The sequence below is a fragment of the Mytilus trossulus genome, chromosome 3 (assembly GCF_036588685.1).
Source record: "Mytilus trossulus isolate FHL-02 chromosome 3, PNRI_Mtr1.1.1.hap1, whole genome shotgun sequence".
NCBI lineage: Eukaryota > Metazoa > Mollusca > Bivalvia > Mytilida > Mytilidae > Mytilus > Mytilus trossulus.
This window is the reverse complement of record NC_086375.1, coordinates 74,372,738-74,400,043: the sequence shown is the minus strand read 5'-3', so window position 1 is coordinate 74,400,043 and position 27,306 is coordinate 74,372,738. Positions and strand designations below refer to the sequence as shown.

At 31.8% G+C, this 27,306-nt stretch overlaps 2 protein-coding genes across 7 annotated transcripts; one reads left to right on the top strand and one right to left on the bottom strand.

The window, feature by feature from the left end:
* Nucleotides 1-361: 361 nt before the first annotated feature.
* LOC134712396 (uncharacterized) lies at nucleotides 362-8,815 on the bottom strand. 3 transcript variants are annotated; one of them, XM_063573906.1, is made up of 2 exons: nucleotides 8,584-8,815; nucleotides 362-6,284 (listed from the first exon to the last, which is right to left on the bottom strand). In XM_063573906.1, exon 2 carries the CDS (start codon nucleotides 6,281-6,283, stop codon nucleotides 5,315-5,317), a length of 969 nt encoding a protein of 322 aa, XP_063429976.1. In that variant the 5' UTR covers nucleotide 6,284; nucleotides 8,584-8,815; the 3' UTR covers nucleotides 362-5,314. The 3 variants fall into 3 exon arrangements, with proteins under 3 accessions (XP_063429976.1, XP_063429974.1, XP_063429977.1); XM_063573904.1 differs by having other exon boundaries at nucleotides 8,589-8,803; XM_063573907.1 differs by lacking the exon at nucleotides 8,584-8,815 and adding an exon at nucleotides 8,409-8,452.
* LOC134712395 (uncharacterized) lies at nucleotides 8,654-27,241 on the top strand. Of its 4 annotated transcripts, none has more exons than XM_063573901.1 (4): nucleotides 8,654-8,722; nucleotides 21,363-22,295; nucleotides 23,496-23,657; nucleotides 24,506-27,241. In XM_063573901.1, exons 2-4 carry the CDS (start codon nucleotides 21,439-21,441, stop codon nucleotides 24,660-24,662), a joined length of 1,176 nt encoding a protein of 391 aa, XP_063429971.1. In that variant the 5' UTR covers nucleotides 8,654-8,722; nucleotides 21,363-21,438; the 3' UTR covers nucleotides 24,663-27,241. The 4 variants fall into 4 exon arrangements, with proteins under 4 accessions (XP_063429971.1, XP_063429969.1, XP_063429972.1 ...); XM_063573899.1 differs by lacking the exon at nucleotides 8,654-8,722 and adding an exon at nucleotides 14,030-14,185; XM_063573902.1 differs by lacking the exon at nucleotides 8,654-8,722 and adding an exon at nucleotides 16,402-16,489.
* The last annotated feature ends 65 nt before the right edge of the window (nucleotides 27,242-27,306 follow it).

The window sequence follows — 27,306 nt, the reverse complement described above, 5'->3', positions numbered from 1 at the left end:
GACTAACCTTAATCTTGCAAGCAGACATTCCAATCTTATTTGTGGCTTTTTTCTAATGGTTGGCAATAATAATACTATGTAAGTTCTTAATTTCCCTGAAGGTAATAAAAGTTTACTGGACAAAACTTGCAAATACAATACAACAGTTAATCAAATACATGAAGTAACCAGATAGGTACACATAATGTAAAGATTACTTGGCACTTTCCTTACTGAGTAGATACAGATACTCTGACAAAGATATATGTAAAAGGATTGTAGGTATATTGGATTCACAGGAAGGCCCATTGGTGATAATGGTCTTCAACGTAGGGTTTTTAAATTATAAAGGGAAATTGTGTTTGAACTGAAAGAATAAAAAGTATTTTAATGTTTTTATTTCTCTCGTTTACAGATATAATAATAAAACAAACAATAAACAATAAAAAAACATTGTTTGAAATCAACATAACAACAAATTTATAACACTTCTTAAATGAATGTGATGTAAAATCAAACTTCAAAGTTTTCTTTAATATTTTCCAAAATTGACCTTTTTGACCTTTGACCTCTGACCTTTAAATGTTGATCCTAGAGACAAGTATCTTAACATGATACAGGGAATCAGTATAGTCATAACCAAAAGCTGTTTCTAGAAGCATGATTTTGACCTCGAAAATTTGATTTGAGGCAAGTTATTTCCCTTGCCGAGCAGTCATACTGATTAAAACATTCAAAAATTATAAAAAGAAGAAAAAGAAAATCACTAAAGGTTTTTAAATACATGCATTTTCCTTTGATAAATCCAGTCATATTTTTGGCCAATATGACCATTTTATCTAGCTCTGAAAGTCATATAAACCTTAAATGTTATAGGAAAATTTACATGATTTAAGGTAGATCATAAGTATATATTTTTTGAGACAGAATTTTCTTATAATTTCATTTGCCAAAATGAAGATTTTACTATGCTTTTTTCAAAAAGTTAATAAAAAGTATGGGTCACCGTGCTATTTTTCAAAAAGTTAATAAAAAGTATGGGTCACCGTGCTATTTTTCAAAAAGTTAATAAAAAGTATGGGTCACGGTGCTATTTTTCAAGCTATGAGTCGTTGAAAATTGCCAAAATTTGGTTAGTTTGTTCATGAAAAAACACATTAGGGTGCATAAAAAAAATTCTATGAGATAGAATTTAGAAATAAATTGTGAGAAGATAGATTTCCTAATATGTTTTAAGAAAATAAAAAGAAAACATGGTGTCACCGAACTTGATTTCTTGGTAAAAGTAACAAGAGTGCACACACTGAAATGTCTCGCCTTCTTTACTAATTCTTGATACTATCTTTATAGACCTAAATATAAAGCCACATAAACTCAACATTAACCAAGAAAATGAAACATTGATCAATGAACCATGAAAATGAGGTCAAGGTCAGAAGAACCATGCCAGGCAGACATGTACAGCTAACAATTCTTCAATACAACAAATATAGTTGACTTATTGCTTATAAATAAAGAAAAACAGACCAAAACACAAACACTTAAAACTTAGCAATGGACCGTGAAAATGAGGTCAAGGTCAAATAAAACCTGCGTAACCTACATATAGATCATAAAATATTTCCATACACCAAATATAGTTGACCTTATGCATAAAGTATTAGAAAAATAGACCAAAACTAAAAAACTTAACTTTGACCACTGAACCATGAAAATGAGGTCAAGGTCAGATGACACCTGTCAGCTAGACATGTACACCTTACAATCATTCCATACACCAATTATAGTAGACCTATTGCATATAGTATAAGAAAAACATACCAAAACACAAAAACTTAACTATAACCACTGAACCATGAAAATGAGGTCAAGGTCAGATGACACCTGCCAGTTGGACATGTACACCTTACAGTCCTTCCATACACCAAATATACTAGACCTATTGCTTATAGTATCTGAAATATGGACTTGACCACGAAAACTTAACCTTGTTCACTGATCCATGAAATGAGGTCGAGGTCAAGTGAAAACTGTCTGACAGGCATAAGGACCTTGCAAGGTACGCACATACCAAATATAGTTATCCAATTACATATAATAAGAGAGAATTTAACATTACAAAAAATCTTAACTTTTTTTTCAAGTAGTCACTGAACCATGAAAATGAGGTCAAGGACATTGGACATGTGACTGACGGAAAGTTCGTAACATGAGGCATCTATATACACAGTATGAAGCATCCAGGTCTTCTACCTACTAAAATATACAGCTTTTAAGAAGTGAGCTAACACCGCCGCCGCTGCTGGATCACTATCCCTATGTCGAGCTTTCTGCAACAAAAGTTGCAGGCTCGACAAAAATGAGAAATTTTCCTATTAGCCTAGTATAAATTTTGTACTAAAAGAGTTATCTCCGATTAAATGGCTCATTGATAAAAATTATTTTAGAACCCAAAAACTTGATATTTGTTAAAATATTTTGTTTAATACAATTAATTAACAAATTTTCTGTATTTGGAAAAATCAGTCTAGGGATTGAATTGCAAATATGTTTTCCAAATTTGCAGATTAAGGCACAAAACTAAACCGATTTTGTACTGTGATTGTACAATCCAAGATGGCGGTATACCATCAATCTACCTTAAAACACTTTAAAAAAAAAAAAAATAGTGCTCCAATTTTAGTCAGGTTCATGAGTTCAAAGAAAAGTTTTGTAATGATTTTGAAATTTGTTTTCTAGAATAACCATTATATTGAAATTTATTCTAGTTCTCATAACTTTTTAATGTCTAAAGGAACCAGAGACTAAAATAAACACCACATTGACTCAAAGTGTGTTCTTAAAGTAGTGTTCTAATGGGGATGTTATATTTTAATACCAGTCAAGATATCTATGTTGTTCTAAGACAAAACAGGAATGTACATACACACAAATATGAATGCCTCAACAAATATCTTCTCTTTCTATCTAATTTAAAACTTTATATAAATTGTAATGGTTAATCAAAATAATATTTACAGTATTTATATACCAATTTTCAAGTTAGAGAAAACATTTTGTTCCTCTAAACTCTTAGTAAATTTATGGTTTGAATTGACTATATTGATCAATTGATAAAAATAATATTAAAGAACATTTTTTAATTAAAATCAACCACTTTAGAGAAGTAAAAAAAACCAGATAAATTTTGAAAATAATAATAAATTTCACAAAAATATAACTATTTAACAAATTTACCATTTTCTCAGCAAGGTATGTTTTCGCCAAATCTGAATTACAAAAATGTAGAGAAATGATAATTTATTCTAGTTATATTATTTTTATGGTGCAATAAGTTTACATGTATACAAATTACTCTATAGAATGTGTGTGTATAACACAAATAATCACAGACTTAAATATCACAAAATAGATGTACACAACAATATAACATATAAGATCATATAAAAAAAAAATTGGTAGAAAAATATAAATAAATTGGTTCTAAAAATAACTATGGACGTGCTTATTTATTTTATAAAATGAATAGAAAATTTTATTGCACCTATATAGGAAAATGATATATATACGAATTCAACTTTGAGATAATCATAGTGAATTTACATAGAGTAATGTCCCTTTATCCCATAAAAGTTAAACACATCATTATTTTATCAGTTTTTCAGTTTGAGGAATTTGTATTACATAAATAAGTTTGTAAAAAGTATGACAGTCAAATTGTGATTATGAGACTGATTTTCAAACTAATGCTTGATTGATATTGCCAAAAATGAATTGATTTTTACAACAATATAGTGATTGAATTTCAGTAAACCAGTTTGTTAATATAAGATGAACAAAATTATAAGGCAAAGTTAAAAACTCTTTATCTAAATAGGAAACATATAACATATACTGTACATAATTGTTCATACAAAGTCAGTTTTTATAGAACTATTCTAATAATATTCATACAAATAAAAGTAATTCAGAAATTATTGCGAAAAATGCAACAGGGTCATAATCACAAAAGTTAAACTTACATTTTGAATTTTTTAAATGAATAAAACAGGATTTTCTCCATATTGCAAAAAATAAAGCTACATTTTAGTCTCAAATGACAAAATCGCAATAATAAAATGCACACAATAATTTCTGAATTTACAGTACCTTTAAGTATTAACATTTGAGCAAATATCATGAAACTTATTTGGCAAATGTATAGGATTTTAACTTTTCAAACAATAAATAGTAAATGATCATGTTAATCCCAATTTGTTTTTTTAACTTTAAAAATAACATGTGACAAATGACGCTTCTAAATACAGGCAAGTGTAACAATAAAGCACCACAATAATTCAACTACATGTATATAGTGTTGTTGTCCATTCAAAATGAAAGCAAGTGAAATTTCATATTTCAGGCTAAAAATGTGATTTTTTCTACATGTATGCTTTCTTTTTAAATGAATTAAAAATAAAAGAAAGAGTAGCATTAAAATTTAATACATTTGTATTTACAGTTCTTAGAAATTATATTTGTAAAAATATTGAATCTGAAAGTAAGGCCTTTCATAACAACACAGAACGCATCAGACAATTTGTTGCATTATGATGACAGTAATAATTATATCTGACAATGGAAAATATGTAAATGGTGAATTTTCAGCAAGTACACTATCATCAATCATTTGTTTGGCTAAATAAATGTTGCCTGATTAAGATAGCTCTAGCTTATAATCTTATTTTTAGTTGTACATAAATTGTAACCCTGTAATGGATTCAGATGACTTGTCTAGTAGTCAATAAATAAGTCTGAAATAAGACCTATTGTGGATATGTCAAAATAATGATCTTAAAAACTGTGAATTGGTATAATATAATTCAAAGAATATTTTGTTCAAGCTCATTATATTTAGCTAAATCTAAGTGCAATACTACTGTATATCTTGGATCAACTACAAACATTTTTAATGGTCCTTACAAGGGTTATGTGATTTTTTTTTCATGTTAATTTTCTTTCAATATGCAATATCTAATTATTTTTTTATCTAATATATCTATAACCTTGATAGAATAAGAAAATTAGAGCCTGACATTAAAGGGATGTAACTAATATAAATAATGTAGCTGTAAACTATATAAATTAAGTCTTATGAACAATGGACAATCTGTGCCGCTTTTGTTCAAACATTTTCATGAAAAAAGTTACATAACATATTTATGTATTTCCTGACTCAATCATACAATATTATGTATCCGTCTTGTTTTCTGTTTACCCTTATGATACAATATTTGATACTGTACATAACAACAAATTCATGTGGAAATGTAATGGTATAATATTATATGGCTAATCATCTTCCAGCTTTAGGAACAAGTGTCATTTTAGCTGAGCTTGCAAATATTTGAGACATCTGACCTTGAGATTTCCTAAGAATATTTTTAGCTTCAGTTGTTGTTGCTCTTGGTGGTGGTCTAGGAGATTTTCTCATTTTACTTCCTTCATGCATGAGGCGAGACATACGCCCTCCTTTATCAAGATTTGCACTTCCTGATGCCTCCTCTTTAACTCTTGGTTCTGGTCTTGGAGATGCTCGCTGGTGACCATAATCATACTGTAGAGCTTTCATAGCATTTCCTTTTCCTTTCTCTGCATTTCCAGATGCCTCTGGTTTGACACGGGGCTCTGGTCTATCAGACAAGGCACCAGATGCAAACTTGTACTGATTCTTCATCATTCCTCTTCCTTCCTTGCAAGCAATACCTGCAGCCTCTGGCTTGACTCTAGGAACTGCTCGAGCTGATGCAGGCAACTTTTTTGGATCATGAAGAAGACATTTCATATTATTTCCTTTATGAGGTTCATAAGCCCCCTCTGCCTCTGGTTTAATTCTAGGAGCAGCCCTTGCACTCATAGGGAGTTTACCATACTGAGTAAACAGATTAGATGTTGACTGTCCACTATGACCTCCAGCGATCCCCATTGCTTCAGGACGCATTTTAGGGGCAGGTGCTGGATCTGGTCTAGGTGTTGCAGAACCATTTAACAAATTTGAGACTGTTCCATGCCGTCCAAGTTCATAATTTCTCATACCTTCAGTTGATGGACATTTTGGTTCAGGTCGTGGTGTTTGAGCAATTGGTCTTGGAGTGTCACTACCAAACAGCTGAAGCGATCCTTTATTCTTATCAGCATACTCCTGTGCCTCTGGTTTAACTCTAGGTGGAGCTCTAGGTGTATTGTAATCACCATCTAAGTCAAATCCAGGATAAGGACAAACCTTTACATTTTCCCCGTTACCTGCAGTGGATGAAAACTTCATTCTGAAAAAAAATATTAAATGTTTGATTAGTAAGTGCGTAAAAAAAATAAGTTAAAATCATTTTGCATATCAGAAAGATGAAATCTTATGATGGGCCTCTTAATTTTTCCATCCTGCAGAAGGTGTATTTAATTAAGTTGCTACATAACTTTGGTATGCTCCCCCTCAGGTCGAAGACGGATTTAGAGGATTTTTTCAGGGGGTTGGACCCCCCATTTTGAGGGAAAATTTGTTTGATTATATAGGGAATCACTGAAGCATGACTGGAGAGGGCCCCCTCTTAGGCAGTCAGTGGGCCCCAACTAATGAACATTTCTGGATCTGCCACTTACAACTGGTTTGCATTGTATTGATTGTCCTTGATTGACATGGACAATAGATATTTACACATCTATAGGTGAGTTAATCAAATGCAACTCAGGTGTTTGTTTATTTAATTTTTATGTCTTCTGTAGTAAGGGAAAAAAAAATGTCAATCAAAATCCAAAAATGATTTCATCTTTCTGATATGCAAAATAAATTTAACTTTTATAAATTTTATATATATGTTGTGGATGCCAGGCCTTAAAAATTTTCAATGTCTGTACATAGAGTAGTTTTTTGAGTCAAAATACGTCCATACTCCGGGTGCGGGAATTTCTCGCTACATTGAAGACCTGTTGGTGACCTTCTGCTGTTGTTTTTTAATTGGTCGGGTTGTTGTCTCTTTGACACATTCCCCATTTCCATTCTCAATTTAATTGTCCATTTGTTATGATGTTTTTTTTGTATCTTAACAATCCTATATCATTTGGTGAAATTGATTGTTTTGTTTTTACTTGTGGACAAAATTTATGCTCTTTCAAAATCTCCATGGGGGAAACTGAATCCAGGTCCGTTTGCGTCCATCATGTTCACACCCACTCATGTTGGCCCCCTTTCACTTTCGCACCCTACATGTTCGCACCCAAAGTCCGTTCTCACCCTACAAGTTCGCGCCCAATTTTAATTGGTTTTGTGTTTAATAACTTTGTAATCAAGTTTTAGCAAGTAGTATTCTTATAAGTATAATTGTTTTCATTGTCTCAAAATAAAGTGAGACAGCATTTTTTGAGTGTTGAATAAATCTTAATCATGTTTTGGATAGTGTATTGTTTAAAAAATAATATTCGTTTTCTAAATAAAGTGGATTCTGTCAATTTTATTTTGTGTTGAACAACTCCTAATCATATTTTGGTTAGTGTATATATTGCTATAACTTTGAACTTTGTTTAATTGACTTGTTTCAAAATGAAGTGAGATTCTGACTACGTTTTTTTGTGTGTGTTGAATAGATTTTATCATGTTTGATGTTTGGGTTATAATAGTGTATTGCTATATTTGATTTTTTCATTGTTTCAGATCAAAGGGACCAATTAATCTGTTAAAAACAATTATCTTTTGTGTTTTTCATTTAAGATCTTCAATCTTTTATTCATACCAAGCTATAAATACATTCAGTATTTACACGAAACTAATTAAAAACAACAATCATGATTTCGAAAAGTATATTGGGCCTAAACGGACCTGATACCCTACTGGCTAAACTCCTGCAAATAGTGACAATTGGCATGTAGGAAAATCCACTCTATACTGCCAAAAATAATGATAACTTCTCAAAACTGCGAAAATACAACTACAATGTACAATTTACTGGCATACCCGAAATAATGCTGAACAATTGATCATGGCAATTTTAAAAACAGATCAAAACGTGATTCCAGCCCATATAACAGTGAGGGGGGATAGGAGGGGTACTGATCCCGAAATCCCTGGCTTTAAAACACGAAATCCGGAGGTCCCGAATTTAAATAAAGTAAATCCCAACGTCCTGAAATTCGAAAACAAGAATTCCCGGATTCCGAAAGGATCAATTCCGAAATCCCGAGCTTAAAAACACCCGATCCTGGAGTCCAGATAAAGGTCCTATCCCCCCTCCTTCACGCTGAGTGGCAGCCCAGGCTTGTAAAATTGTTATTGGGCCTGTAAAAATCATATCTACAGGCCAACAGAATCTAACTAAAAAAATTCAAAAACTGAGCTCTGGGCCTGTTGATTTAACATTTCATCGTGAAGACTGATATAATGTCATTTCAAATTTATTCACTTGTTTTGCTGATCAGGCCTACTCTCACTCTGCAGCTACTGACATTCTATAAAAAGACGCAATGAAGCTTGACTAACGCCAAGGATTTGGCTAAGGTAAAAATTATGCTCAGGTAAAGGATACATTAAAAGGGAGTCGATGATTCGTTTGAAGTAATAATCGTAAATGTAAGTACATTACTTTGTAAATTCTTGAGGTCCACTGTCAAGTTTCTACGGTAAACAATCATTGGTTATGTTTCCGGTATTGTCGTCACTTCCTTTTCCTGTTTAGCGGTCATTCCGATTTTCCAGTTGGGGCCTATCAAAGAACTGGTAAGAATGTTTGGTAATTTTGCTTAACATACAGAAATCTCTTGAAACTGAATAGAAATCTAAATAACACAGCCATTGGTCTCTATAAAGAATATATCTTCACCTTTGTAAAAAACCAACGGGCACCTGTCACTGGAAATTTAGTCAACTCGCCCCAGGACCAACTCGTCATCTGATGAGTCGCCACCTCTTTTTCTTACACTCGGCACGTGTCGCAATAACTCTCACTCCTGGTAAAAACAATTTTTATATTGCACCTGACATCCTTGCCTGTTCCAGAATTGTGAATGTCCTAAAAAAAACCACTACAAGATAAGATAAGATAAAATAAATTTTATTATCCAAATTAGGTATCCAGGGGGGGGGGGGCATATACACATAACATATATCAGTGGCGGATCTAGAAATTTTCTTAAGTGGGGGCCCACTGACTGACCTAAGAGGGGGCCTGCTCCAGTCACGCCTCAGTGATTCCCTATATAAGCAACCAATTTTGTTCCCAAAAAGGGGGGGGGGCTCTGGACCCCCACCCCCCTTAATCTGCCTCTGTATATAATAGTCCATTTTCCAATTACCAATTTGATTCTATTATTACACACTCTTTAAACTAATTACTTCCCTTTGTCAAAAATAGACTGGTTCCATACTGTACAAATTTGGCTTTTGCCAATGCAAAGCATGATGAATTGAAAGTGATGTATCGGCGGTTTAACTCACTTTTCATGAAAAATAATTTCAGATGTAAAAAGTATTCAGCTTAACAAATTAATGTATTTAAAAGATTTGAAAACCTTATAGATTGAGCACAGGCAAATTTGCTCTTTCTGCTAGCTCTCCATTGTAAATAAAAATTAATGTCCCTCTTAACACTTTCTTTACCGTATTGAACTGGATTGAGCGTTTTTATGACAGAATCAAAATTGCACGCGACCGTCACCGGCCTGAATTGATTTCAATAAAAGCGCGTGTTTTTTGTTGTCATTTCGGACATTTCGTAAAACTAACGTGTTGATGTTTTTCCTGGAGCTGTCGTGCAATTATTGATTAAACATCGATAAAGGAATAATTTATTAACTGTTCTGTAGTGTATTTTCCGTAAATAAGTCTAGATAAATATTTAATTTGAGTAAAGCTATGGAAGAATTAAGACCATTGGTCAAAAACGGAACTTTTTAGAGGAGAAGTCTCTCCTTCGAAGACTCATTTTAATTTTTCAAACAGTTGTGTAAAGAAAAGTGTATGCCGTATGGTCCAGGTCTCACGATGATCATAATATTTTGTCAGCGTCCAACATTCATCTGCAGCCATTGTTGACCTTGACTCGATTTGGAATCGACTTTCCCCAGTTTTTTATATAAATAAATCACGTTTCTAAACACTGCAATATCCGCGTTAATATGCAAATGATCCAAAATGAGGTCAGTGAATAAACGTTTCCAATTTTTCACCAGAGAAGGTCTTTTTAAAACGTATAACATGGAAATAAACGGCCGTTGAACTCAAGTTGCTCCACGGTGGACGCCATTAATTTCTCTCATTGTGAATGACGTTTCAACTGTATTTTTTGGTTTAAAACCGTACGATTACACTAAACGAAGCATTAAAACAAATTTCAAAATACGCTCAATGACTACATCCATTTTCCTTTTCATACGCCCCGTCATTTTGTCATAAAACTGATTTTTAAAATACTGAAAAAAAAAGCCCTGAAGCATCGTTGGGCCAACGTCAGGCAATGCTTTAAAGCAACGTCAGGCTATGCCTCAAAGCAATGTCGGGGATGAAAGGGAGACAACAAAAATAAAGGTCTCTAATTATAGGGTCAATTACGGGAATTGGCAAAAAGCCTATTGATACAACATACAGTATTTTACATAACATTGTAAACTACAAATATGGTCCTTTTAAAAGTTGGCGTAACTATGGCTGTTTTGCTAGACAAGGTGGGGGCTTTGGACGTTAAAAGTGGATATTTCCCGGTCCAAAATACATAATTTCAGTCTTGAGTAACTTCATATCGGTTTGAAATTAACAGAATAAAGGAAAATGTTTGAATCAATGGGTCACTGTGAAAACTGTCTTAATATGAGAAAATATTGGCGTCCGGCGTCTGTTGTCATCGTCGTCCGTTGTCGTTAGCTTTTACAAAAATCTTCTCCTCTGAAACTACTGGGCAAAATTAAACCAAACTTGGCCACAATCATCATTGGGGTATCTAGTTTAAAAAATGTGTGGCGTGACCAGGTCAACCAACCAAGATGGCCGCCACGGCTAAAAATAGAACATAGGGGTAAAATGCAGTTTTTTGCTTAAAACTCAAAAACCAAAGCATTAAGAGCAAATCTGACATGGGGGTATAATTGTTTATCAGGTCAAGATCTATCTGTCCTGAAATTTTCAGATGAATCAGACAACCCGTTGTTGGGTTGCTGCCCCTGAATTGGTAATTTTAAGGAAATTTTGCTGTTTTTGGTTATTATCTTGAATATTATTATAGATAGAGATAAACTGTAAACAGTTATAATGTTCAGCAAAGTAAGATTTACAAATAAGTCAACATGACAAAAATGGTCAGTTGACCCCTTTAGGAGTAATTGCCCTTTATAGTCAATTTTTAACCATTTTTCATAAATCTTAGTTATCTTTTACAAAAATTTCTCAGACTAAATTTGACATTGCCTGTCTAATATTCAACCTGAGACTACTATAACACAGTAAAAGCAAGTCAGAGTCCATCAAATATATTAATTATTATATATATAATTGAGCAGTCATTGTGCAGTATTATTCCAATTTCTTTTATTTCACTTGGAAAATTAAATTTAATCTGATTTTAAACATCATTTAAATTAAATGAGCTATTACAATTTGTTGTGCTAGACATGCTTGATGATAACTGTGTGTTAAGATGATTTAACTTTGATATTTGGACTAAGATTCTTAATCCTCAAACTATAATATCCTTGATATTTAGCTTCTGATGTATTCTGTTTCGTTTAAGAACAAGTATACATAGTTTATTATTTTCCATTGTTTTAGTTCAATGATTCTAAAGGTTTTTATCTGAATTATTCATAGATACATGTATCTTTACAACATGTTGAACAAATACACAAAAGTCACAATAACATATAGGGAATTCAGATTGTCTCCTTTTGTCCAGTAAGACTTTCAAATGACAAATTTTTCTAACAGGTGTATCTGACGACAATAATTTAGCAGAGGTCTTCAAGATGACTATCATAATATTCCCATTTAACATGTTTAAAGATAAAAATGAAGAATTTCCTTCCAAGGATCAAGAATTTTGTAATTTGCATGTGTTAATCTGTTTTGACTTTTGTAAATACTAAACAATATGTTAAAATATTCATATTTGTACAAATGTATAAGATAACTAAAAAGTACATTAATTATAAAAGATCAGTAACCTTCTGTCATCATTCAAATGTTCCTTTCTAAACAAAATGAAGTAACTGTAAAAAAAAATTAAGATTTCTTTCTTTTTTCACTTTTATTAATTTTTGTTTAGAGGGAGAGTACCTAAGTAAATGAGTTGATGATTTTTTTACCATATGACAATTTTTTTGGTAGACTTTCATGCATAATAGACCACAGTATTACTGAATTTTATTATTGAATAATATTGAAATATTGATTAAAGATGAGTAGTCTAGATACATGTAGTCCAAAGAAGTTAATCATGTTAATTGAGATACTTGACAGTATAATAATTGGTCAGACAGGTAGATAATTGGACAGTCCAAGAGTTTCTTCCTGTTAAGATGGGAAATTAAACCATAGATCTTTATATAGTCATTATAGTCCAGAAGTGATAAGAGTTTTTTTGAAGTTGGGATGAACAATTAGACCATTTAAAACTCTTGTGAATTATTATGGATAAGTAGACTTCTTGCTGAGGGAAAGTTTAAAGTTTTTAGCAGTTCAAAGTGATAAGTGGCCAGCATGAAAATGGACAATTAAGATTGTCATCTCTTTATCTAAAGATTATTTCATAAATGTTTCCTTAAAACTTTTGTATTTCACGTTGACATTGCTAATTAGTTTATTTAATTGACTCCCAGTTATATAAGATTTGACTTATCTCCCCTTGGAACAGATTATTTATGAACTGCAAATAAATATTGAAATTGTTCATTGAATACATGCCAAGAGATGGGATCATACCTGTCATTAAAGTTATTTTATGTAGCATAGAATAGAAAATGGAAAAAAAGTTAAACTTGAAAGCAATCTATGTGCATCCTAATTGGTTTCAAAAGTAAAGGACATACATGTACTAAAACTAAAGTCAACTATGAGAAATTTTAGCCCTTAGTAAATAACTTAGCAGGTGTAGTGTAATATATTTTTCCAACAAACATTTCCAATTATTGACTTTCTGTCTCATTGATTAGATTTTTAGGGAAAATCAAATTTCTGATAAATCAGCCTCACTAATATGAAAACCTTTTCATATTGTGTTTATGTAGTTGTGACTTGTGAAATAAGTAATGTTGGGTACCAATACATAAAAGGAATATTGTTACAGTTGGCATACTTTTGACCTAAAATAAAGTGTATGGCCCTTCATTGGAATGACCGTTATGGTGAATTAAATGTATTCTCCATGTCAGCAGTCTTTTTGCCAATACCTGTCATTGACTTTGTAATTAGATATCCCTCTATCAGTTGTCTTCCTAGAGAGGGACATATATTTTTTCTTTAATGGAGAGCTATCAGAAAGAGCAAATTTATCTGTGTATAACAAATTTTCTTTTAATGACACTTAACTTGTTGTTATGGTATTAGCTAAATACTTTTGATACCAGAAGTTATTTTTCATCAAATTTGTTAAAACACTGATATATTACTTTTAAGTTTACAAGCTTGACTTGGGGGCAATTTAAGCCAATTTTGTCTGGTAAAGAATAAGGGTACATTAGACAAAGGGAAGCAACTTGTTTAAAAAGTTTGTAATTGGCAAAAACACACAATGTGTTTTAAAAATCTGACAGTCCTAACAGATATTAATGGATACTTGGAGCCTCTTGTTGTGACAGAGAGTAAGTCAGTAAGTGCATTGCCCATTTGCTCCTTATAAAACCCAACTTTTTCATCTATTAAGTTTATCATAAGATTCCCCATGTTTGATTTTTTTGATGTATTTCTCTAGTATTTCTGTGAAGTGGTTGAATGACCACATTAATATGCGAATCACAATAGGTGAGGACAATCCTATTTGTATCAGACAAGATATAAATAGCCCCAGGGTATATATTTTTTCTCCATATGTAATTATTCACATTTAAATTTACAAATCTTGTTACAAATATGATCCATACAATGAATGTGTTTTGTACATGTACCTGAATGAGTAATTCAATATCTTATGTGAGATGTGAAAAAAAGAAGTTTTTAAATCACCTGGATATATGTACATGCAATTGATTTCTTTTGCAGGTATGGTTAATTTATGTGCTTTAATTAGAAATAGATTTCTCCATAATTAAATGGTAACACACAGAATTTTTTAAAAAGTTTTATTTTGTTTTAAAAATGAATTGGCAAGTCAGTAAAATTTGATTTTTGTTACAGCTGTAAAATTTGAGTTGGTGCACCATACGTAAGTAAGGATGAATTTAAAAAAAAGTTTAAAAATGTTTACTGCAGTTCAAATTTTTTCTCTCAAGATTATGTATGTTAGTATTCAATGGTTGTTTTTGTTGATTTTAAAACCTGTGATAATTAATACATGTTTCAATCAAATGCCACCATGTGGTTATTCTTGGAATGGCAAAACTTGGCCCTAAATTGCACTGATTACAAAGTTGATTTAACTTCTTTTGGTTGCTCGTTATTGACCGAGTACCAGGATGTCTTCCAAGTTCCAAAGAGTAGGTAACCTGTTGAAAAATTAAAGAACCCGGAGTCAAAAGCCAGTAATATGATCTATTGATTTTAAGTTTCTTGATCTGAATAACTTCTTTAAAACACTGACCATAATTTTTTTAAAGCCATTCTCTCTGTTAATGTTTCTGCTCTTAGTGCTGTTTCAACCATACATATGTCCCCATTAAAATGCATTGATTGTCCAAAAAAGGGGGGTTCCAACCCCGAATCCCCCTCAGGATCTGCCACTGCAGCTGTTGTAATGTAGCACAAGAAATTATAAAAAAAATGTGTTTTAAATTCATCTCTTCTTAAAGAAAATACTTTTAATTATTTAAGATGACTAAATATCATAATGACATTATGGTCAATTAAGGAGTTGACTTTTTTACTTTCCTCTTTTTTCTCCAACATGATAAAGAAAAATCATAATACTAGAACAGATCTAGCACATGCAATTTTAAGACTATATAAAGAAAATTTACATGTTTTTTTCTTTAAAAACAGTGATACATCATAGACCGTCCATTAGTAAGGCAGTACATGATGTATGTTAAATAAAACAGTAATTGGCAAAGAGAAACAAAGATTTTGTTCATGTTTAAAATTAAAGCAACTATTTTTCTAATGTTTGTTTTCTAACATCTAACCTTGATGTTGAAAATTAAGGACAATCTATACTTAGTTTGTGAAAAAAAAGTTGCAGAAGTTCTTTTCAAAAGTACAATATAACATTTTATCTCACACCTGCCCATTATGTTTAAATATGAAACAAATTCTGAGCAATTGAAGAACATATCAATTTCCGGAAACACACTGGGTGTATACAGCCATGCATGATTGTATCTGTTTTGTTTTAATGATATAATACAGTTATATTCATTGTACAGTGTGATATACCATACATATATTATTGTTTAATCTAGAAAAGAATCTTAAGATTTAACTACCCTGGTATTTTAACATTATGTTGTAATAATATACCATGTTTTGTTTAAATGAATCAAATCTTTCTGTAAGAGCTGATTCATGATACACTTTACTTTAAACCTTTCTAAACAGGGTATAGCTGTCAAATTCATCTTTACTGCTGGTTATAACCAAATTCTTAAATTTGAAAGTATAATAATTCTTATCACAATTATGATATCCAAAAGAAACAATTAACAATGCATGGACTCATTATACTGTATCAGCATTTAGTGCTTTTTCTAGACTAACACTTCAACATCCATCAAGATGAATAGGACTGTCTAGCGTCATTTAATTGTTAACAAATATTTTTTTAATGAATGAACCACATGCTGAATACATTCATACAATTTTGGGGTAAAAAGTTAAATTAAAGAATGCATGAAAATAGATTGAAATGAGTTGAATTATTGACTTGCAAGCCAATAATACATAACCAATATCTTTTTTTGGCGTAGTTGACTTAGTGGAACCAAACTCCTTCACTGACTAGTAAGCTACTGCTTACAGAGAAATATTATTTGTACATTTTGCTTTTATAACTGTTTGAAACAAAAATAAATTGTATCTTAATTTTTTTTTTAAATTCTTAGCTAATGTCCCTTAAACAATGGATTAGTACCACCTATTAGTGTTATATAGTTATACATTGCAAAGTACCTTAAGCATTTAAGTACCAGTCTACAAAAAAGATAATGAATCATATGACACACCCTTATAATATTTATATCTTCAAGCCAAATTTGCATTGTATACAATCAGTTGGTGTGATGATTATACATTGTGTCTGATTGACATCTGTAATTAATTACATGTCAGTTTTTACTGTCTTATGTCTACATAATAATTTACAATCAAGGTCTTTGTTTATTATTGTCTTGGACTGGGTGTATTTTAGAAAAGGTATATTTCTTCTATTATTCTGAAATACTAAGGTGGAGTAAAATCAGCTGCACTTATATATTTTCATTTGATATTCTACTAAATGATATCTTGTAAACACATGTAGTTTAAAACATGATCAAATTCAGGGTGCAATATCCATTCATCCTAAATTCTGGATCCCTGTCAGTAAAAAAATCAAATGTTTGATTACAGAAGTGTAAGACTACATGTACTAGATGTATCATAAACGGCACAACTTTTAATTTTAAAAGATTTTATACAAATGAAGTCTCTGATAACTTTAAATGATTACAAATAATGAAAAAAACAAGTTTATATACAGTAAATTTCAAAAGCCATTGATGAAGGGTTATATGTATTATCAGATCAATAGACACCGTTATTAATCTTGTCTGACCAGGTCAGCAGGAGGTTGATTGTTGTATACAATCATATAAACACCTTAAAACATCACACTAATATTAGTCAAGGTAAACTCTGGTAATACATTGTTGTGTTCTATCGTGGGACATGTAAACATTGTGTTCAATTGTGGGAAATGTAAGTTTTTATACCCTTAATTACAGTTGACAAACATGATAAGATTTTAACCGCACATTAATTAATGATTCATTGTAATTGTTGGTATGGGTTGGATTATAAATCAAATTTTATAGACTTTATATTTGAAAGCAGAAGTGTGTATGTAAAACTGCACTTGTTGTTACATTGTAAAAAACAATTGTATGATGTTATGAATTGAAGATGAGGGTTTCAAGCATTTTCATGTGGAAATTAATGTAAGGTTTTACTGAACAGGAGTGCAATCTAAAGGTATTTTTTTTGAAGTTGTGAACACAGTGTGTCTCTGAACTATACATAAAAATTCTATCAACAAATCTTTAAAGCCAATGTGAATCTATAATAATAAGGTTAGTCATGTATTCAAGAAGTATATACAAGTAAGTAAGTAAGTATTATGTTGTGGACTTAACACCAGGTACGACTATCTGAAATCCACGGAGAGATATGACTCTCAAAGATTAATCTACACTGAAAAATGGTGGGTCAGTAAAATCTGAATCTGATTCCAACGGAGATTAATGCTCTGTGGGAATCATTTCAGATTACCTACCCACCATACAAAAATTTCATTAATAGCGCCTAATGGTTCTGATCCCTCACCCTGTGTGTAATGAGTTACTAAAAAAACAGGAAAAAAACACAATAGAAAAGTTATTAAAACTGTGCATCAATAAGTAAAAGTTTTGGAAACTAAAGCAATACAATGTGTCATTCTTACATGTATCAAGTATTGTACTTATCTTACAATTTCTCCACCCTAGTATACACAATTAAATGTTACTGTTAGTGTGTATACAAATATCAGATCAAGAATATGTATACTCTACAAATCCTTGATAAGATACACCCATGAGGGGGTTAACATGTTTGGGTGTGTTTTATTTATACTTTAATACTTCCATGTTTATGCAATGATGTTATGGTTATTTCAAAATGATAGATTCTATAGTTTAGGAGGGTTGTTTTTCAGAAATTTTACCTTATGTTATGGTAAGGCCTAACAAATGCAGGATATTCAGTTACATTTAATGACATTTTAGTGGTTTAAATATATTTACATATTTATATTTTATACACACTCATGTTTAGATTGGGCTATCAGGAAATAAAAGCCAAGTAAATTCCACAATACATGTAATATAAGGTAAATACCTATAGATAGGAGGGTAAATATCTTTAAAATTCTACATCATCATTAAGTATGCTTGAATGAGAATCATGAATACTATCAATGAATGCAGTTTAAATGGTTGTATTTACTTGTAAACCAAGAGCTTGTATACCTAAGGGGTATACCTTTATTCGTATGTACTATCAAAGAGAAAATGATAGGTCATTGGTGTTTAATTGAACTTTTTGTGAGATAGTTATTAAGGTATTGACAATTTATTGTCAAGATAGTTGATGTAATTGAGCAATACTTTGCTTTTTAATGACAATAAGGGATCTTATAGTGTTACACTAGGAGACATGGTTACTACTGGGTTGAGGAAACTTAAGGTTTAAAGTGATTAGTGATCATTAGTTTGGGAAATTTTTTGATTCATGGTTTCACACACATACTGAGATTATATTTTGTATAATAAATTACTTGTTTGAAAACATTTTAGAATTTATTTGCTAATTGTATTATACTACTGTGAAGAGATTGGATTTAAAGTTTACACACTGTATCTTGTGTAAATAGATTGTAAATTTATATTTGATACATTAGCTCCCAGTTTTAAATGTGTTTTGGACAGGTAAAGTATCCAATCTCAAGTGTATTATTCATGAAGGAAAATAACTCTATCAGGTACAGAAAATATATTTAGTTCAAATGGCAAGGGAAACATTTATGTTTAATTTTGTATATGATATTTGATACATTGTTATGTTAACATGCATGGTTAAGGGTATCATGTTCTCGTCGCATTACCTTTTTTACAGAATTGAAACAAACTTAAAAATAGCTAATAATTCAAAAGTCTATATTTCATCCTAGTGTTTTGATGATTTTTTGTTAGTACATTAAGAATTGTAAAATTAACAGCAACATGAGAATCTTCTCCTTAACAATCATTCATAGGCATAAATCTTCACAAATAATGTTCCAAGTCGGCAGACTGTAATCCAGTGATTATCGGTGGTTGGTGTCTGCCTTCATTGTTTGTTTATTGCTTTTAGCATAAATCAAACAGTAAGATTTCTCTTTTTGAATTGTATTCCATTTTGTTACATGTATCTAGGGTCATTTTGTACATAGTTTACCTTACAATATGAGTTTTGCTTACTATTGAAGGCTGTACAAATGTGATTAGCTGTGGTTGTTCATGACCTTGTCCTTTGGTCATTGGTTGATACAGGATCATATAAACTGTTCCCAGGTTGATAGTTGTTTCATTTGCAATCATGCCTCATCTTACAGGGGCGTAGCTGCCGTAAGGCACTATAGGCATGTGCCTACACATAATTTTTTCACAATTTTTTTTTTTATTAAAAAAATTAATAAACAACGTTATCTGTAGATGAACGCCAGTGAAGTTGTCAAAACTCTTTGATTATTGAATGTCAGGTGTACACTAGCCTCTCGTCCTTAGTGAATTGAATATTGGATATAATTGAATGTTTATATGATTTTACCTTATATAGAAACTATAAACTAGAACTTTGGTCATTTGTTGGTACTGATCATTTCACTTCTATGAACAAAAACTTGAATGAACCAAAACTTAGACACATGATTTTTTTAATCGCCCGACCTACAATCAAACCTTTGCCAATGTTGGTCGTCCGTTTTGCCCACCGCTTTGCAGGATGTATAAATACGCAGTCACGTCTGGTCAGAATGGGGAGATTAAATCCGATGCCTAGTTGTAGAGAGAATGCCACTCTTTGAGGAGTTCGTATTTAGTCTACTGAAAGGCAAAATTTCTGCTCCTATCCAAGTAATCCATCATTTTCCAATGCATGCCATTTTCAAATTTCCAGACCTTCGTTCTGTACGGCACCTATTACAGGACCTAGCTCCCTGTTGCATTTATTGTTAAAAAAAAAAATTGTCCTGAATTTGCATAAATATTTGATACTGGATGTTTAAAAATCAATCAATCAACTAGCTTCCAGTAATTTTGATTACTTCAGATCTGCGTGTAATGACTACAATTATTCAAATTTCTAAGCAGGTAGGGATTTTACAGTAGAGGATATAAAGACATATGAACTTCTTGAATTTTTTCACGATAGTATGAACAGATCAGAACTTTTGGATTAGGCATCGACTATGTGTGTATGTGTTTGTGTGGCTTTGGTGAAGGTTTAAGAATCAAAAGATTGAATGTTGAAGTCTAGCCAAAAGGATAGTTTGATTATATAGTAATATCAGTGTTAACGACTTGCCTATTTTTTTTATGAAGGATCGTCAATATGTACTATAAATTAAGTTAAATGTATATAACAGTCAGAACGGGATAGTCTTAGATATGAAAATACCAAACAGGGTGTACTGCTTAATTAAAAGGATACGCTGTTCTATGCTGGGTAATGCATACTTTGAATTTTTTTTATTTCCTATTGTACTGCGTTTTTCACCAGTCAGATGTTACGGTAAATTATTCATAATTCTTCGAACTTTTCATCATGTATATTATAATTTCCATGATTAAATAACCAGTAAATTTAATATTTTTGTACATAAAATTTTGCAGCTAAAACGCTGAAAACCGTTTTCCGTCGGGGGGGGGGGGGGCAAACCCCTGAACTCCCTACCAGGGCTCTGCCCTGGACCTGCTGGGGGCCTTGAGCGGCCCCCAGACCCCCTGCCGATTTGTGCCTACAGTTGACTGAATACCTAGCTACGCCCCTGGTTAGGTTGTATGTTCATTCCCAGGCTAACTCAAACCAAAGACAGTTAAATTGGTATTTGCTGCTTCTCTGCTGAGCATGTAGTATTTAGGAGTAAGGGCAAGATTGATAAGCTTGGAGTCAGATTAATGTGTCTAGGTAGGGAAACATGTATATCCCTTCATCCATCTTATTTACTGGTATCCAGTTATAAGTGGAAAATTTCTTTCTTGAAATGAATATATGACAACATACATGTAAAATTAAAATTGAGAATGGAAATGGGGAATGTGTCAAAGAGATAACAATCTGACCAAATAAAAAAACAACAGCAGAAGGTCACCAACAGGTCTTCAATGTAGCGAGAAATTCCCGCACCCGGAGGCGTCCTTCAGCTGGCCCCAAAACAAATATATACTAGTGCATTTTTACAAAGAGTTTTGCTAATCATTTATTTCAAGAATGTACAAATTTCTATTTTCAGAGTTAAATTCATATAAAGCCATAAATGTGACCAGAAAGGCTACATATTTCCATTACTAACAATCTACACAGACAAGATGTCGGTGAGAGATGGTGTATTTACCCCTAGTCCTACGCCCCCTTTACACCCTAGGATCAGACCAGAGGCATCAGAATACGCTAGAAAAAATAAAACTGGTTCTGAAGACTGGTACCATCATAACAATACATATGAACAACCAAGAGCACAGGAAAGAATAGTCTCCAATGAGGCTAGGAATAATTTTGAAAAAAACAAAGGACATATGGATACTATTTTTACTTATGGTAATGGATCAGCACAAATTGAAAATGGAACAAATGACATTCCAGTTCATATTAGAAATGGTGGTAACTCTGAAGCTGAACAAAATGCAATGAGAGGGAGAGGCAGAATAGATCAGTATTTTGATCAGGAAAATAATAGGAATTATTCTTCTCCACGTCCACAAGGAAGAGCTGTAACAGGAGATAGTGAGAAATTTGCTGAAATAAATAAAGGTTGTATGTCAGAGTTCATGCAGGGTTATGCTGATCCTCCCGTAGAAAGAAAAGTTCACCCTCGTGGTGTTAAGGGGGAAGCTGCTGAAACTGCTCAAAATAATAAAGGTGGTGCTATGAGAAACTTGATAGAAAACTATGGTACTATGAATGTTAATGATCAGCCTCAGCCAAAGGTGAAAGGTTATGAAGCAGAGGAAAATGCAGAAAGAAACAAGGGATCTGTGAATAAACTCTTAAATACTTATGTTTTAACACCGGGTACCCCTCCAGCACCTAAGGTGTATTATGAGGGACAGGCTATTCAGGAAAAATATCAGGGTAAAGGCATGGGACCAATGATGAGACAGGAAGGTGAAAGGTCAGTGAGGGAGCCAAAAATCAGCAAGTTACATCAAAGGTCAGAAGGTCCAGGGTGAGTTTTATATTTTTTTTTACATTAAAAAGTAATTAAATACTTTGAGTTTAAAGCAGTCTAATGTGCATACAAACCTCCTTTTTTTTTTCGCTATATAGGCATGATAGACATGATATGTTGTAAAACTAAAACTCAGTATAAACACCTTGCACAGTGTACTTTGGGCAATATTCATGTTCTTTTAATATTTAGATTTTAAGAAATGACTTTCTTTATTTCTGTAATTACGTATTCTAATGTTTTTAGTGAACTAGCGTTACATGCCACTAGACAATGCTAGACAAGAAAATTTCTTTTTAACCAGATTTAAAAAAATGGACAAGTTACATTGTAATAGTTTCTGTACAGACTTCAGCAATGTACAATCATATAATGGTTACTTTATAACTGTTGATAGCCTGAAACAAACAGGCAAGAATTCAGAAGTAACTGAACTACCAATTATGTAAAGTTTACGGTAAAGGTTTCAATAGTCTCATTAAATAAGCAACCAAGCATCCATAGAAAGTAAAAATTAAAAATACAATAAAGACTACTGTTAACAAATGGTTAAGTCTTCAAATAAAAAATAAAAACAATATAGATTACTGTAAAGTCTTCACAATCAACCAGACTTCTAAACAGTACTGTACAGCTTTTAATATCAACCCTATACATGTATTCAAGTGTATATCTGTGTAGTCACTCAATTCAATATAAAGACTACAACATCAATCTGTCCTAGGGTTTCACAGCAGCATAAGACTATCAAAACCTTCAAAATTGTTCATACTCAGAAATGTTACACTATAAGGACTAGGAGAATCTTTGTAAGTATGACAACAATGTCATTTTGCTCTACATGCTCTAATAAAAAAGGGGGCATAATTGGTCAAGTTGTCTAAGTAGTTACTACTGTAATCACAAGCCAGTCAACACTGACATTGTGAGTACAAACTCAGCTAGTGCAGGTGCATTCAACTCTAATCTAAATTGACTAGAATTGTCAGTTTTCATGTCCAAAGTCGATGGTATTCTCCAAGTACTCTGGCTTCCTCCACCAATAAAAACAGGCCTCCAAGAAAAAGCATAAAAAGCAGTGCTTATAAGTGGTATTAAAACACAAAAAATCAAATCTAATTAAAAAATGATTATGATGTGATGAATATATACTCTTTTTCATTGGATATATTATGAATGCTATGTCAATTTTTACAGTTGGGATGAGGATCCACCAGCAGTAAGGATGAGACCAGAGGCTGAACAGATTGCTGCTAAATATACAGAAACACAACTTGATAAAGTGGTCAGAGGAGAGGTGGCTCCCCCTACAGTCAGAGATACTAAGGTTCCAAGACATCTGAAGGAAGCTGAGACACCGTATGTAATCTGTATAATATTTAATGTTCCCAACGTTCCCTGGAGAGGGATTTATATGTTTTTGTAAAGCTTCTTCATTTACCAATGATTATGGTGATTGTGTTTCATCACACACACTGTTATATGGAATTAGAATTACCAATCACAAGAAATAGAGTAAGTGTTAAGGATAAGGTATGTATATAGAGGAACTATACTTTATAATCAATAATGTTTGTTATGTGACCAACACTGTAATTGGCATCATTTAAAAATCTTGATTCTACTAATTTTTGAAAAATCATTTTTATCTGGAAAAACTGCCAATTTACACCAAAGTTGGCAACCATAAACCTTCGGGCACTTGTTGAAATTGTATGCCCTTCAATTATTGACCCACAGATTTTGACATTTATTTAGGCATTTTTTTCTGTAAAAAATGTCTTTTCTTTTTAATGAACTATATATATTCAACAGTGCTGAATCAACTTTTATCCAACATCAAACTCAATAGAAGACTTTTAAAAAAATATATTGAATTATGCACTATACAGCTCTACACATTTTTTCTACAAAGATTTAGATCACTGTTACATTTTTATTATAATTTTTTCCACTACACATGTGCCTGCACTATGTAATTAACTTCCTTCAAAAGTGTTGAAGCCAAAATTTATGCAGCTCATTAAGCACAGTTATTTTTGCAAAAAAAACCTCCAAAATATCCTGGATTATAGTATATGATTTAAAGCTGCTCTGGTACACTTTTTATGGAACATTAATACAAAATGTTATTCATTTTCATATATTATTATAAAAATTACTGGTAACTTTGTACTTTACAATTAAGATTTTTTTTTTAATTTCAGGAGACCACAGACATCCCCATTACGGACACGACCAGAAGCTATGGCCAACTATCAAAAACATAGAAGCTCTGAAATGGGCTCCATTTTAAGAATGGAATCAACGTCAGTAAACACACCAAGAAAGTATAACAGGAACATGCGTTCAGAGGACTGGTAAAGCTGATGAGTCTAGTCACCTTTCATATACTCAGAAAGCTTAAGTTTGAAGTGCTTGCTTAAGATATGTTCAAATTGACTTCTAATTTTATGCAAATTGTACATTAAGTTTTACTTTATTTTTACCACTGATGAACTTTAAGACTATTCAGTAAGCAGTTTTAATTGTATATTTTTTTGCTTTTCACATAAAACTAAATTTTTTAAATTTCTATAAAGGATGTTAATTTTCAAATAACAACTGCCCCAGTAATTCAATTACTTTGAAATTTTATATGATTTTTATTATTTAATAATTCCATAATCCTTCCACTGCCTATTACCAGTCATCGCTTTCGAAAATGATAAAATACTGATAAATTTAATTGCAATCATATTTCACAAACTTTTCATTATCATTTTGCATTGGAAAAAATGTGCTCTTGAATAATTGTGTTGTAAGGTCAAAATTGGGAAGTCTGTACACACATAATCTTATAACTGTATGTGTCTGTCATAGTATTCATTTGGATCTGTTTTCAAATTACTTTCTAGGAGAATTTTTTTTTAAAAGCAGAAAAAATCTACTAGTAAACAGGAAAAGTGACATTTATTGAATTGCAACATGTCAAAGGTAGTGTGTAGGTCTGTCATCATCTTCCTTAACTGTGAATACTATGCCTTCTTATACATCATGTACCTTTTTACGCACTTCTATTTTTAGCCAAGTGGTGTATGTAAAAAGTTGTCTTCTTGAGTACAACAAAACACAATGTTTGGTTATTATGTGTAACAAGTGTGTTGTCCTTTTGAAATCTTTTTTTCTGTGGTTTGTATAATGGTTCAGGGACAATGATATCGCCTTTACCATCATAACAGTCAATAATTGTATTATGTTATATTGCAAATGTCTGCCTTAATTATTATTTTTTTTAATTTTGAATATCTATCCTCAGTGGTATATATTTAAAATGTGTTGAGAATGGTTAATGCATTATTAGGTTATGAGTTTAACCTGGTTTCTAATCATGATTAACTGACTTGAAAGTACATTTGTATAACCTAATGATTATGAAAGGCTATTAGTAATAAAATTTCATTTGCTAAGTGGTTTTTTGTCTCGCCTTGACGGAGTCAAAAAGCAAGACATAGGTATGCTGTTTCCGGCGTCGGCGACAGCGTCAACAATGTATTAGTTTGTGATTAGCTCAGTTTTATGGGGAACCACTAGTGGTATGTCAATGATAATTGGTATGCAGATGTATTACCATTGCCACATCTCATTGCCATGGAGATTATTTGGCTCCGCCCCCTCAGTCATGGTCTATTGACTTTGAATGGTTTGCTTACTTTACTTGTATTATTTTGTGATTAAGTCAGTTTATGGAGATCCACTTGTGGTACGTCAATGATAATTGGTATGCAGATGTATTACAATTGCCACATCTCATTGCCATGGAGATTTTTGGGATTCGCCCCCTCAGTCATGGTCTATTGACTTTGAATGGTTTGCTTACTTTACATGTATTACTTTGTGATTAGGTCAGTTTATGGAGATCCACTTGTGGTACATGAGTGATAATTGGTATGCAGATGTATTAGCATTGTCACATCTCATTGCCATGGAGATTATTTGGTATGCCCCCTCAGTCATGGTCTATTAACTTGTGTAAGATGTTAAGGTATTGCTATTTTGATTTCAACATTTTCATAATCAAAATTACAAAAAGGCGAGACATATCTCTGTGATAACCGTTTATTTTGTGACATGTCATTTCAATTAAAATAATTATAGTAAGTGAACTATGGTTAGTGACAAATGGTTTTGAATCCATTTTCCCTGTTTACAATATACCTCAAAATTTTCCAAATTAAATCAAACATTTTTGAATCATCTTATTATTCAATTTTTTACTTAGATATATTTTAGAAATAATATATTGTTTTATAATGATTTTAAGCTTTAATCCCACCAGAAATTTGTAAACTATATGTACAAGATATTGTTTTTTACAATTATTACTAGAAATACCCACCGTTTTATATACGTTTATAAGTACATAGCCAATATATACATGATATATAAATGTAAAAAAATATAAAATCTAAATGTGGGTGAATAAATACACTGCATGCAATTGAAAAATTGTTGTGCAAAATGCATTATAAAATTGTATCACTTGTTTAGCGAGTCACAGCTGTTATTTTTTGTTTTTGTTTTATGTACAGATCTTTGTCCAAGGATTTATTTTTATTAATGAATTAATATAAATCATCTTCATACTTTATTTTTTTTATTACATTTACAATTGTGACATGATTAAGAAGCTTATCAATTATTCAAATTGTGTCAAAGAAACCTGAATGATGTTTTCTAAAATTTATAAGACTTTTAACAAACATATTTTAAATGACTTTACACAGAAAGATATGAATATACTGTATTCTATTGCTGTTTTATGATCTCTGGATGTGATTAATTTGGAAACAATATTGTTATTATTTTAATTGTGGTGTAAAAATTTTAAGGATGTATTTATTTGCTGTTTAAGGTGGTACCTAACACTACAGGGAGATAACTCTGTAAAGTCAGCTGAACATTTAAATGGTGTCATCCTGGTTTGCCCACTTTTAATTACATGCATATGTAAACATAGGGGGAATTG

Coding starts and splice junctions, on each gene's coding strand:
- LOC134712396 (XM_063573906.1), bottom strand. CDS start 6,283: ATGAAGTTTTCATCCACTGCAGGTAACGGGGAAAATGTAAAGGTTTGT.
- LOC134712395 (XM_063573901.1), top strand. CDS start 21,439: ATGTCGGTGAGAGATGGTGTATTTACCCCTAGTCCTACGCCCCCTTTA. Junction 22,296..23,495: donor CAAAGGTCAGAAGGTCCAGG/GTGAGTTTTATA, acceptor CAATTTTTACAG/TTGGGATGAGGATCCACCAG. Junction 23,658..24,505: donor CTGAAGGAAGCTGAGACACC/GTATGTAATCTG, acceptor TTTTAATTTCAG/GAGACCACAGACATCCCCAT.